Below are 14,048 nucleotides of genomic sequence, written 5' to 3'. Positions count from 1 at the left end.
TCTCTCCCAAAAAAAAAAAAAAAAAAAAAAAAAAAAGTACAGTCTTGTTAATTTTTTAATTTAGTTTTCCTAGGAAAGCAAATGAATATCTGGCTCAAGCATTAAATATTTCATTGCTTTTTTATTTTTATTTTTGAAAATTTATCTTATAACTCAAACCTTGACACAAGGTTTGATACCTAAGCCATAGAAATTTATACTCATATGAGGTTTTATTAAACACACCTTGAAAAATGATAACATTATATGACTTATATGCTTCTGTAGCTAAAACTAATTGGACAGCCCATGGAAGAAATAACTTGAGGGAAAGAGAGTATACAATCATCTTAATACTTGATTTTCATTTTAGATAGGTTAAATTGATCAGGCACATCTGTATTTTTAAAATTTATTATCAAGGAGGATTACTTTTAATTAGCATTATCTGTACAAAGGCTATTCTTTAGCAGTTTTCTTAGAAGAGACTTCACTACAATTATTTTTTTGTTTGTTTTTTGTTCATTTGTTTTTTGTTTTTTTTGAGACAGGCTTTTACTTTGTAGCTCAGGCTGTCCTCGAACTCTCTGGGATCCTCCTGCTTCAGCCTCCCAAGTGCTGGAATCACACCTGTGTTCCACAATGCTTAGCCGCCACAGTTGTTTTTTAAATCACTTTACCTTTTAAATAAATTTCTTATTACAAAAGTAATATACATCTTCTGTAATGATAAAATGTTGTTAAAACACAAAACAATGAATCCCCAATTTGCCAGAGATAACAATTATGTATATTCTAATTGATATATTTTTACTATGTATATAAATATTTGTATGAATGTATATGTATTTTTAAGTTCAGATCATAATGTGTATTTGTGTTTAATACAGTGCTATGTTACTCTTACTAGTGCATTGAAGTTGTTTTAGGTCATTTGTACATAACTTGTACATTGTGAACATACCACAATTCATTCCAGCAGTCCTCCTCAGGGGGTGGATTTCAAAGTTTTTCAGTGCTAAGCTGTTATAAAGCCATTATCCACTTTACATTTTCTGTTGGTTTCAAGTGAAAAGTGAGGATGGTTCTTTTGAATTAGTTTTATGAGGCTGATTTACACTTATTTTGTATTTTCAAGTTATCAGACAGTCATAAAATATCTGTGGGTGTTTAAAATCAAGATCAAACTTTTAGGAACATCTTTGAATTCATTTACTCAGTTTCACTTTTTTGCATGTTCATCTCATTCTTATAGCTAGTATTAAATTCCTTAAATAATAATACTTAATAAACAACACTAACCTACCTTTTACATAGCATATGTGAACTTGGGCAGTGCATATAAACTCCTCCTTGATAAACACATTTGAATGGTGTTTACTGTAATGATGAAGTGGCTATAAGACTATGAGAGAAGGCCGGGGATTTAGCTCAGCGGTTCGGTGGCCTGCCTCGCAAGCCCAAGGACCTGAGTTCGATCCCCGGTACAAAAAAAAAAAAGAATATGAGAGAAACTGGCCAAGGCAGTTTCATAAAGTAGAATACATTTCTCTCCTGTTTCCCTTTGAGTCTGTGTGTCTGCCTGTGTGTTTCCCTTACAGTACTTCCCCATATTGTATTGACTGTCTATAAATACTGGGGAAAATTGACCAAGGACAGGAATCCTTTCTGTTTTCCTTTTGAATGTTATTCCCTTCTAACTCCTCAGAGTTGTTGGGCGAAATTCCAGAGTTAAGAAATATTTATTTTCCTTTCTGTTTATCACCCTTTCGTAAAGAATTCCATTCGTTAATATAAATATTCATTAAGCAATGAGTGCTAGGTTCTACTGGTATTCATAGTTCATACTCAGGAAGCTTATACTCTTAACAGGGCAGACAAAAATAAGGGCCAGTAAACTGAGTTGTGGTAAAAGAAGTTTGTCTGCTCCTCTGGATCACGACTTGGCATTCCTTTTCCCTGCTGTTCTAGTGTAGGTGTAGTGCAGAGCATGTTGACCCACTTCTGGCTTTCTTTGGTACTTTTATTAAACACCTATTGATATGACATAACTTCTTAAAGCACATATTTCTCTTTCTATTAAATCTGATAATACATGATTAGTGCTCCAAGAAGTTTCCTGGGTACATTGTTATTTAATTCTTGGCGGATTCTTTTATTGAAATAGCTTTTACAATCCCTTGCTGTTTAATTCTGGAGAAGTTAGGGCTCAATAATTATGAGACTACTTTTGTGACAGTGGGCTTCTCTTTTGAGCTCTATGTGGTGTCTTGTGCATTCTTTAGAAACCTGTCTTCATTACAAAGAGTGAAATGACACTTTTGCTGATTTCTTGACCTATCTCCTTTGTAGAGTGAATGCCCTAGTGAGGATTATTTCTTCATAAGCAATTTGAAGCAGATTATACTGCTTTTACCCCACTGTTTAACAAAATGCACATTTTTTTCCTTTGTGAAAATGTAGGTTACTGATATTCCAGATCCAAGTGAAATATAAATTTTTATGCTAGTAATAAATAATATTAGTACTCTAACCTATATGGTCTATTTTTGGAGGGGATGCAGGGGTCCTAGGTATCAAACGCAGTGATTGCTAGGCAGTCACTCTTACTTGTGTTTAAACTGTGTATTCGATTGTAGATATCTGTAAAAGTTCCAAAATTAGGGTTAGCAAATAGCTATTTTGTACAGGTTGAAAACCATCCAAGTCTATTTACATTGTTATCAGCACCAGCAAAAGATAAAGTGACTGGTTTAAGGGCTGACTAGAATAGCAGATCATTTAGCAATTGTCATAATTAATTTTAGACTTTCCCTATTATTAAGTGCCAGCTTTGCTGTTTCCAACCTGTTCCTTGCAATTAAATGGTGATGTCTTGAGAAACCATGAGAAAAAATAAATTGAATGTTGTTGTAACCCACCCACCTTGGGATGGTTTGTTAGGTAGTCTTAGGTAAATAGGACAAGTGACTAGCAAACAATTTTTTTAGAAGATATATTGAATTCGTGGAAATTTAAAAACACGAAATTTAAACAGAAATAGCCAGAATTCCTGCTCCTAATCTCAAATCTGGTGTAGGAGACTGCAGTCAATCATTGCAGCACAAGTGGTACTTCTAATTTTGTAGGTATTCTTACCTTAACAGTTACAATTTCTCTATGGAGGCATATAGATTTCCCTCATTCTCAGATCATAGCATTTTATAATGTGTGTACCATATAGTTTACTTCCCACTTCCCACTGTTGATGGCTTTTTGCATTTTTTGATGTCTATTTTCTCTGTATTACAAATAATATTACACAGATGTGAATGTCTCTAGGATAATTTAAACTTGCATGTGCGCTCATAATGGCTTTACCAACTTTAATACTGCCGTACTGATCATATATTCTTTGATAGCCCTTCAGAAGATTGAGAAAGGTGATATTTGGTGCTCACATGGGAAAAGGCTAGGCATATGCTGTGTAGGAAATAATATGTTTTAGCAGCAAGCAGAAATTCTGGGGCCAGTACAAATGACTTTGGAACATATGTGATTTGTCTGGATACTTCAGTAATGGAGAGAAAACCCCACTGCATTCTCCACCATTTAAATTTAATTTACTATTTATAGGTCTTTTCACCTAGTAAGTAGTGGAGGATCAACTGTTGTGTCATAAATATGTTCAATATTTGTTCAATAAATGACAAAGTTGTCAAGCTTAACTCTTAGCAGTAATTCATCAGTGGAAAATACACCAAATTGCAAAGACTGGTGGGAGGAAAATGGGCTTTAGGAACATAGAAAATCTGGAATTTAAGTCTTTGTACTGCTACTTCCTAGTAGTAGCTGATAATTTGCAAAGTGCAAAATTATCTGCTTAATACCGTGGTTATAAAGTGGGCCAAGAATTTGGCGTATGAATTATTTTCTTCCTGTAGAAATTATATAGACTTATTTTACTGATTTCTGCTGTAACTCTTTATAAGCAAAGGTTGTAATTTGACCTTTTATATTTTTATTTGTGTTGAAAACCACGTTGGAACATATTGCAAAGTGAGAATTGTAAGCCTTTAATGACCAGATGGAATAATAAACTACGTATCATGTTCTACATCCATTATCTTATTTGAATTTTGAGAATTCAAAATAAAAGATACTATAATTTTATTGATGCTGGTTCAAAAATGACAGTTTGAGTGTTAGGCTAGGAACCCAGGTCTCTAGCTCCCAGTCTAGCACTCTCTTCTTCAGTCACAGTGGCTGTTCTTTTACTTTTCTTGTAACTATTTTCTGGTCTTTTATGTTGCTCGCATCTGGCCTACTAGTCTGTCATAGACAACAAAATACTTAGTTTCTCCTTTATAAAAAGTAATTATGTAAAGTAGTTGTTATCTTTTTGTCCATTTTTAGAGATTATCTTAGGAGTTTATTACTCAGAAGAAAGCTAAGTTGCTATTTTATATAACAATGAACCTCAACCTTTTTATAGGAAGATACTGTTTTCATTTTTGAAATAGTTGAACTTCATCATTGTGATGAAATAAAGGGAGATAAAGAATATTGATGATGAGTTTTTTTTTGTTTTGTTTTGTTTTAAACCAGGGATTGAACTCAGGACCTTGTGCTTCTGAGGCAGGCTTGGTGCCACTGAGCTAAATCTCCAGCCCCTGAAGATTTTTAGTTCTGTGACAAAAAATTATTGATGGCAGTGTTTGATCATAGTCATATGTACTATAATGATATGAGCAGTTAAGAGGATAAGATACAGATAAGCTACTAGTAAAACTTGAGGTTAAATTTTACTTCATGCTATATATACATTTGTTTAGAAAGATTTTTTTTGGAACCAGAATCAAACTCAGGACCTTGGACTTGAGAGGTAGTGGGAACCACTGATCTACATCCTAAGCCCTAGAAAGAAAGTTTTGACACAGTAAAGCATGTGTTTAAAAATATGTTTTCTTATTAAAAAACCTAATTATAATTTGAGGACCTTGGAGAACTTGCCTTGAATTGTGTGTGTGGATTTGAAGGGTTGGTCCATTTTGTAATTTATGAAATTAAGGTTAAATTAGTATGTAAAGGACTTCAGAGGACTATACCAACAGCAAATTGAGAACTTCCAATCTTTTTTCATTTTTTTCCTAAAATGAAAGCATATATGCATATGTATATGCTTAAACCTCAGAGTATGACTTTATGGGTCTCAGGGAAATGCTTTACTGTCTGTAACCCATTTTTTATAATACTCATTGGATTAAAAATGGGAAGAAAAACTATAACTCCTCTCTTTGTATTATTCAAAGTGTAAGTATAGAACACGGAGATATTTTCAGGAAAGACTTTGACGTATTGACATACGAAACATGGTAAGACTCTAGACCTTTTTAAAAAAATTTTAAATCATTTTTCTTAAACCTGTCTTTTATCAGGTTTCTTTCCCAGGTAATTGTTTAGCCTAGGTATATTTCATATGTGAAACTAGTTTTTCCAGACTGAGTATCCTTTTTCTGAAATACTGAAACAAGAAGTATTTTGGATGTTTTTTCAGAGTTTGGATATCACCATATACATAATGAGATAGCTTGTCATTGAGGTCCAAGTATAAGCATGAAATTTATTTTTATATATACTTATATACATAGGCTGTTGGGAATTTTACATGTTACTTTTATACTTGTTTTAACTATGAGGTTAGATATGGAGTTTTCCACTAGTGCTGTTATGTGGGCTTTAAAAAGCTTTGGATTTGGGGGCATTACAGATTTTGGATTTTCAGATTGACCTGTATCATTATTTTCTTTCTGTGTTAAGAATTTTTTCCTTTATATTTTTCTGCAGCTCACCAAAGCTCATCGACAAGGACACATGGTAAAGGTAGATTGGCTGGACAGACTGACGTTTAGAGAAATAGAAATGATAAATGAGGTGGGTTGGTTCCTCTGTTCTTCCCAGTTATTTCAAATCAACAATATCTGAGAGTTTCATAAATGGTTACATTGTGCATATGTGAATTTTATTTTATTCTAACAAGTGGAAGACTTGGAATATCTGCCTTCTGTTTTAACGCTGAATTATGAAGTTTGTAATCTTATCTCATACATGTACTAAATGTCATAGCGAAAGCTCGTGAAGCGACTGTGCTTCACTTGCCCATTTTCTCTATTATGGCTGTGCATTTCTGAATTCAAGTCAGTGTTGGGTAAAGTTTCCCATCAGCACACTGCTGCCTCTTCAGTTACCACGTATCTTCTTGAGGAAGTCCTGTCTCCAGTTAATATACTGCCTTTCTTATGTACTGTGTACTACTGTACCTTTGATAAAATTATGTGATTTTTTTTTCTTGACCTAATTTATTGGGCCAGTTTTTATATCTAGTTAAAGGATGACTTCAGTGAGTCTCTTCAAAAGCTATTTTAAAAGTTTTATTTTTAATATATTTGCTCTAAAACACCAGATGTTTGACCCAACAATCTAAGTGTATAGATGATAAAACTAACAATTACATTAATCAAATTAGTAGAGAATATCTATATGTAGCTTATAATGACCACTGTAGTGCATAAGTGATTAATTTGTATTCTCTGAATAGTTCTCTGCAAGTAGAAAGAGCAATTTTTAATTTTACAGTGAGCCATATTTTTCAAAGTGAATTTAGTGGTGTTTATGTTTATAGTTCTGTACCTTAGATATCTTTTCTACATTTATTCATAGTATGTTCTCAAAAACAGTCAGAAAAGCTTTTTCAATTTGCATAGTGGTCACATTTTTGAAGAAAAATTTAATCAAGGTACGTAGCTAATTTTTCTGTACTTCTACTTCAGTACCTCTGAGTGCAGAAGATGTCGTATTGGGGACAACACTGCCCAGTTCCTCTTGCGGTTCCCATCCACTCTCTTAAAAGACAAGCAGCCGATACTGCTGTCACCATAGACTACAACATGCTTTACAAAGCCGAACAATTGAAATAACCTCTTTAGACCTTTATGATTTTATGCAATAGATTTAAAGCTGCTTATAGAGCTGTTTTGGAAAAGACTGATCATTCCTGTAGACAGCATTGCATTTTCATTGTCCATTACCCTAGTATTTGCTTTTTTTCTTTGTAAAGGATACACATTTATATAAAGAATCAATCTCTTTTTATGTTGAGGGAAGAAGTAACTGTCCCCAGTATACTTAAAGTATTGATAGAAATTTACAGGTGACTAGCTATCTTCAGACCACTGGTAGATTGTGAAATACTGTAAAAGTTGTCTTTAAAAGACTTCCTCTTTAGTTTCATAATTTTTAAAAATGTATTTTGTTATATTACACTTGGTTTGACTTTAGTCATATTTTAAGGATAAAAACTTCTTTAAAGTTGTTAAATACAAACATCAGCTTTTTTTTAATTAAAATATCTTTTCATGAACATGTATACAAAATACTTTAAAGATTTTATATCATAAAATCCAAACTTCTGAGTAGACCAAAAATTTCATTAAGCTTTACTGTGGAATTCTGAGTAACAGATACTGTAGAATAAAATAGTACTGGCATCTATATATAATACAATAAAAAATAGTATAGGTATATAATAAAAAATGTGTTACAAGTTGTGCTTCATGGATATGTGTATTACTAAATTGGGAAAAATACTATACACTCACTGATCCTTTAAGAAAATGTTGAAAATGATCATTTTTTATTTTTCTTTTTAGAGTGAAAAACGTAGTTCTAATTTCATGTACTTGATGGTTGAATTTCGATGTGTCAAGTGTGATGATAAAGAGTATGGTATCGTTTACTATGAAAAGGTATCTTCCTTGGAACTGTTTATGGTCTGTAAAGTAGAGGGGACGGGAAACATTTAAAAAATTACTGTCATTCCTGCTGAGATGAATTATTTGGTTGTTGAATAGCAGCAGACAGCTGTCAGCAGCAGCTGTTTATATGTACACAAATCAAATAGCTACAAGATTACAAAAGTCCATTTATGTAATGCAGTTTTGGGTTACAAAATTTAATAAGTATTCAAGTGACTAAAAACTTTTTAATTATTGTGTGGATCACTGAGTAAGATACTAATAGCTTTATTATAATTATTATTCATTTGAAAAATAATAGGAAGTCATAGTTTTGAAGTGGTAAGTTCCCATTGAAAGTTCCAGACATGTATGTTATTTGAATGCATATATAATATGCTTGAATTCTATATGTGACACTAAGTAATTATGCATATGGAAGACTTGATTAATAAACATTTACTTATATAATACATGCAAAAGTAAGAATATTATGTTGCCATAAGACTCATTCAGTAACTAATGGATAGTTATGAATTTGCCGTGGTCTGCTTGGTAGGGAAAATAAAATAATTCTGTGTTTGGTAGGTAGCTTCTTTAAAATTACCTGCCTTGAAGAGCCTTTATTTAAATAATGCAGACTTAATTGTGTGTATATCAAAGCCACATAAACCAAATATCTCTTAGTGTATTAGAAATAGTATACAAGTGAACAAACTTTTGATATATTGCGTAGGAGATTAATATTTATTCTGGCATGTAACCAACTTTGTATGCAGTGCATTTGTTCAGTAGAAGCAAGAATTTGAATTACACTTACACTTTGGGTTGTCATTTGTTAAAGCTGCCATAATTGATTTTTAACATCTATTCTTTGTAACCATAGATGGCTATTTGAAAGGATAAGGTTTAAATAGTTATGAATAATTTTCTAGTATATTCAAGTCAACATACATATTTGTTTCACTTGTATCCTTTTTTTTTTTTAGTGAAAGAATAGGAAAAGTTAAATAGTTTCAGCTTTTCATATATAATACCACCTGATTAAAAAAAAAGATTAGCAGATAGACTATTTAACATTGTTTAGTAATTTATTAGGAAAACTATCAAAAAGAAAGGAAAATGTGAGTGCAATTTTTTTGTCACCAATACCTTTCAATAAAACCATAGTTTACATTTTATTTACATTTTAAAATGTAAATTATGATGTTATGTAAAGTTTTATTAAAAAGCAATTTTGCTGTTCATAGGGAGCTTATATTGCAAAAACTTACTAATAGAAGTGGTACTTTTGAACACTGGAGATGTGAAGAATCCTTTGAAAGACAGCTTTGATAATAGATGAAATAATAAGAAGAAAAATTAGAAGAATTTCAAGTATTTTTGAAAAGGTTCTTGACCCCTTTCTACTGCTTCCAGAAAATTGTTCATAAATTAATGCCTGTCTACTCACCCTGTCATATTTCCACTTAGTGTAAAGATTGCTGGGCCAGTGTATTGAATTTAATGGAAATAGACTTTCTTGTCACCTGTCTTTTATGACAGATAGCCTTAGTGAAGATTACTTGTCACAGTTGGGCTGATAAATGTGTTTTCTAGTATTGTAACGGAGAACAAGCCCGTTAAACAACAGCTATGGGAATTTGTGGTTTTCTGTAAGACTCAATTACGGAACTAACGTTAAACTCACAATACTTGTACCTTTTCAGTCTCTCCTGATTTTGTGCACTTCTGTAAAATTGAAAACATACTAGCATTTGGAAATTGATAGAAAAGCTTGATGCTAGGCATACAGTTGTGAGGAAATGAATGTTGACCATAATTAGTTTAGCCTTTTCCAGTGTATTTGGCAGTGACATTTATTATACTGAATTACCTCTCTTGTCTGAATTGGATAAAAATAAAAGCCAACATTCTTCAAAAATGATAATACCAAAAAATAAGACAATTGTATTTCTTAAGAATAGATTTATTGTTATTTAAGTTTGCATTGCATTGTTCATTTGAGAAGTGATAGTGGTGTATTTTCTACCTATTGTATAAATTTGAGGAACATTTAATCCCCCACTTTAAAATTCTGCTCCTTTGAATGAATATTTTATTTTATTTTATTTTAATTATTTTATTTTGGTGTGTAATTTCTTGACACATAAGTAGATCAAAAATATGTTTACTTAGAAAAGTTGACTCCAACCAAAAATGCAAAACAGGTTTCAGATGAGATCGGGAGCATTCAGGGTAGTAGGGCTGTAGACAAAACAGCTTTTAAATTTCCTGGTATATTCCTAACCCTACGATAGAAGTAACACATTGTCCACTTACATGCCCACAGTTCTGACTCACACTAAGAGGCTGAAAAAAGAAACTTAACAGTTCCAAGTAAATATGGGATGTCATAATGGAGAAATCTAGGATTTCTCAGAAATGGCTTTAAGTGGTAAGCCTCTAATTCTACCTTGATAGTGTTTTTGTTTGGCAAGTTTCTCAGTACGAGTCAAAATCAAAAAGCACCTTCATAAACAGAGTCATCCAGGAATATAAGTATGTCAGTAAGTCCAGCCAGCTGGATATGGGGACCATGTACATAATGGAAAAAGAAAACTGTCAGGGACCAGAAGCTGTGACTGCTCCTGTGTCCCACAGTTGGGAGAAGTGGCTGAATCTTAGGTAGTTTTACACTTCTTGACAGAGGTCTGCTCAAATACATCTTGTACCCCTGCTGCCTTTTGTTTAAAGAATTTTGTATTCTGTGGGCTCTCCTGGCCCTAGGCTGAGTGGAAGGAGGTAGTAGAATGTCTGAAGTTCTTGACCTACATGACTTTAGGAAGAATAGTTTTGTTGCAGTGATCCTCCAGGGTAGGTGCACTGAAATCTCTCTTGTGTACTTCATCCTCATTCATGAAGAAGGGACCCTGGTGATAATACTCCTGTAAAAACTTTATTTGCCCTTAACAGCTTTGTTGGTAGTGACTGTCATTTGCTCGAACCTCAGCTTTTCTCTATTCTTCAGTAAGGTTTCTCATGCATTCAGTCTCTTTCTCCTTTTCAAGCGCTTCTTGGTCTTCTCTGGCCCTCTTGCCTTTTGTTAGCTCTCGAACCTTCCACACCTCATAGTCCTCATTTTCCTTGTCAGTATTGAGAGCAGCCAGTGCAGCCAGAGACCGCTTGTTCTCCAGCTCAATTTCGGTCTCCTCTTCTGTAGTCTTATGTGTGCTTGCGCCTCTCCTCAGTCGTGCATCTGGCTCTGGCTTCCTGCTCCAACTCCTGCTGCAGTGCTTCAGCCTCATGTTTAACTGTCACTCGGCCTTCTCGAGTAAGACTGGCTTAAGGAGCAGCTCCATCTTATCCTCACTGTCTAGGTCCTCTTCATACCCAGACTTGGATTCTGACTCTTCCCCAGAAGTCCCTCACCTTCCACTCCACGACTTCCGTCGCCTCACTTTTTCTCCCAGGTGCTCACTGACTCATCCTGCCACGGCGCTGCTCCATTTCCTCTTCGATCTCTTCTTCTTCGCTGCTATCTTCCATGCGCCAAGTGTCTCCTATTTGAGTCACTTTCTCCCACCACTTGAGGTTCCACTATTTTATCATGTCGAGCCGATCTCTCTTCCACATCTTGGCTAATCGGTTCTGTGAGCGCCACAGCGGGGCTCACTAGACAAATCCTCCTCGTGCTCCTCACGCTCTACTTCCTGTCCTTTGGTTTTCTTCATGAATTGAAATCTTCATCTTCCTCATCTGATGACTCCATAGGAGCATAGTCTGGCCTGTTTCTAGACACAGAACATTTTACCTTCACTTTCTCCATTGCAATCTCTTTGGACTGAATGTGTGGTTGCTTCGCGAGTGAGCTTGGGACAGACATGTTGAAGGCAGCAGGTCGAAGCCCCAGATGGGAAGGATTCCAAACGCTGAACAGCCAGGAGACTCTGTGGAGCAACTGATGGAAACGCAGAATCTCAGTTTTAATACTTTGAAAAGTTACTGTTTTAGTTACTTTTCTCATTGCTGCCAAAAAATACCCAACACCCAAAGTTAAAGGAGGAAAGGTTTATTTAGCTCACATTTTGTAGAGGTTTTAATTCCTAATTGGCAGGCTCCAAGGCAAGGTGGCACATGGCAGAAACAGTTCATGGCAGACACAAGGTAGGAAAGCAACTAGGGACCTTAACGGCATCTTTCTGCACCCTTTATCCAGACTACTTAGGGCAGGTAACACTCACACCCTTAAGCCCAGTGCCCTCGAGCCTAGTATGGTACCATGAATCAATCACACACTCTAGATCCAGCCACCTCTGAAAAAAATCCCACCTATAATTGAGTGAGGCTTTGGGGGGACATCTAGACACAAGCCATAATACCAACATTCACATAAGTTTTGCAAATTATGCACAGTCTCTTTGCCTGTATTTTAATTATGCTCTATGGTTTCTTGTTCTAAGTTTGAATGTGGGAACTTTAGAAAATATTTGTGGGCTGGGAATTTAGCTAAGTGGTTCTGCCCCCTGAGTTCAATCCCCAGTACAAAAACAAGCAAACAGAATACACACACACACACACACACACACACACACACACACACACACATATCCTGTTGTAAAAACAAAGTCTTTGAAACAAAGAAAAAAGAATAACTAAAAGCAAAAATATCTGATTTCTAGACCCCCCATATCTGTTGTAATGCAGATTTCTGTTAGATTTTATTTTGTTCAAAATCTTTTGTCAGTATCAAAAGATATAAAAAATTGACATACATTCTATAATGGGACGAGGTTAAGAATTTAATAGAAGGATATTTATTAAATAGACAACATAGTTTAAAGTGTATAATATGTTGTTTCATATCATTCAGTTAAAATTGTATTTATCTTTCCCTTTTTTTTTGCTTTTAACTGCATTATAATCCAGGATGGTGATGAATCATCTCCAATTTTAACAAGCTTTGAATTAGTGAAAGTTCCTGACCCTCAGATGTCTGTGGTAAGTTATTTGCAATTTTTTTTTAATGAAAATACTTTTCTCCAGAATAGTTTTGACTTAAATCCACAAAATACGCTTTTTTTAAAAAAGCCATTTTAGTTATCTAGAATGATTTATAAATATGCTTCAGCTATCTGGAATGAGGTTCATCTGGGAATTTTACAAGGAAAATTGACATCTGTCTTAGTTAACTTTTCTCTTCTTGCTGGGACAAAATACCTGACACCTAAAGTTAAAGGAAGAAAGATTTGGCACACAGTTTGTAGAGGTTTCAGTTAGTAGTTGGCTGACTCCAAGGCAGGGTGGCATGTCAGAGGGGCATAGCAGAGCAGGCAGGCAAGAAGGCATCAAGCAAAAGAAAGCAACAGCACTCTTTCTGTCCCTTATATCTTATCCAGGCTACCCACCTTTGGGGCAGGTAGCACTCATACCCTTAATCCTAGCACCTCATCCTAGATCCCAGCCTCACACACCCTAGATCCAGCCATCTCTGAAAAGCCTCACCTCCGACTGCATGAGGCTTTGAGGGGACATCTAGACACAAGCCATAACAACATCCTAAAAATAAGGTCAGTGTAATACAGCACTGAGCAACCATTGCATTGAATTGTTAATGTGAGAACTTGTCAGAAACAGATTCTCAGAAAAATTAACATCGTACAGAAGAAAAAAATGTATAATACAATTAGAATGAATGAAAATTTAAGAATCAAGACTGTTGTAAATAAAGAACATTATTGTAGCCACTAAACTATTCAACAAGACTGGTATGTAAAGAATGTTTTTTATTTTACTTTTGTTAGGCCACATTGTAGATATACCACTGACTATATCTCCAACCCAACTTATCTCTTAAAGTTTAAGGACAAAGGACCAAAATTTTTAAATTGCAAAAAAAAGACACAAAGAGAATTCACACATGCAATCAACTAATAAAATAAATAAATTATTTTTGAAAATTAGAATAAATAATAGATACTATATTGTTTTAGGCAGTGATAGTGTGGTGAGAAGTAGTGATTGGGGCCACGGATAAAACAGCACTGGATGTGGATCTTCAGGGATCGGGGTCAGTGTTCCTGCCCTTGGAAATTGAGATTTAATAACTGCTAAAAAGTTAGAACAGTGATGTCACAAGGTCTCTTGTGAGTGGATTCGAGGAGGGAGCGCTTTAGTCTGGGTTAAGCAACGAAGTAAAGGTGGTCCTTGATAGAGGATGTGAGCATCTTGTGTGCGGAGTGAGAGGTAGATGTTTTAAGAAGCTGGAAGGGCATTTGAGTATTATGGCACCCAGTGGAGCTTAAGTCATTCTGAGTC

The 14,048-nt window shown here is 34.6% G+C and overlaps 1 protein-coding gene and 1 pseudogene across 4 annotated transcripts in view; one reads left to right on the top strand and one right to left on the bottom strand.

Annotated features, from left to right (window-relative positions):
• The window catches only part of Pik3c3 (phosphatidylinositol 3-kinase catalytic subunit type 3), a 119,284-nt gene that overhangs the window by 24,964 nt on the left and 80,272 nt on the right, over nt 1–14,048 (top strand). For all 4 annotated transcript variants that reach the window (XM_010638015.3, XM_033757366.1, XM_010638014.3 and 1 more), the window contains 3 exons: nt 5,806–5,892; nt 7,668–7,763; nt 12,660–12,731. In XM_010638015.3, coding sequence (XP_010636317.1) covers nt 5,806–5,892; nt 7,668–7,763; nt 12,660–12,731 — 255 coding nt within the window. The remainder of the gene's footprint in view (nt 1–5,805; nt 5,893–7,667; nt 7,764–12,659; nt 12,732–14,048) is intronic.
• LOC104871963 lies at nt 10,415–11,757 on the bottom strand (annotated as a pseudogene).

The sequence above is a fragment of the Fukomys damarensis genome, unplaced genomic scaffold (genome assembly GCF_012274545.1).
Source record: "Fukomys damarensis isolate Sample0158 unplaced genomic scaffold, DMR_v1.0_HiC HiC_scaffold_30, whole genome shotgun sequence".
Taxonomy (NCBI): domain Eukaryota; kingdom Metazoa; phylum Chordata; class Mammalia; order Rodentia; family Bathyergidae; genus Fukomys; species Fukomys damarensis.
Note: the sequence above shows the minus strand (reverse complement) of the source record. Positions and strands in the feature narration are given on the sequence as shown.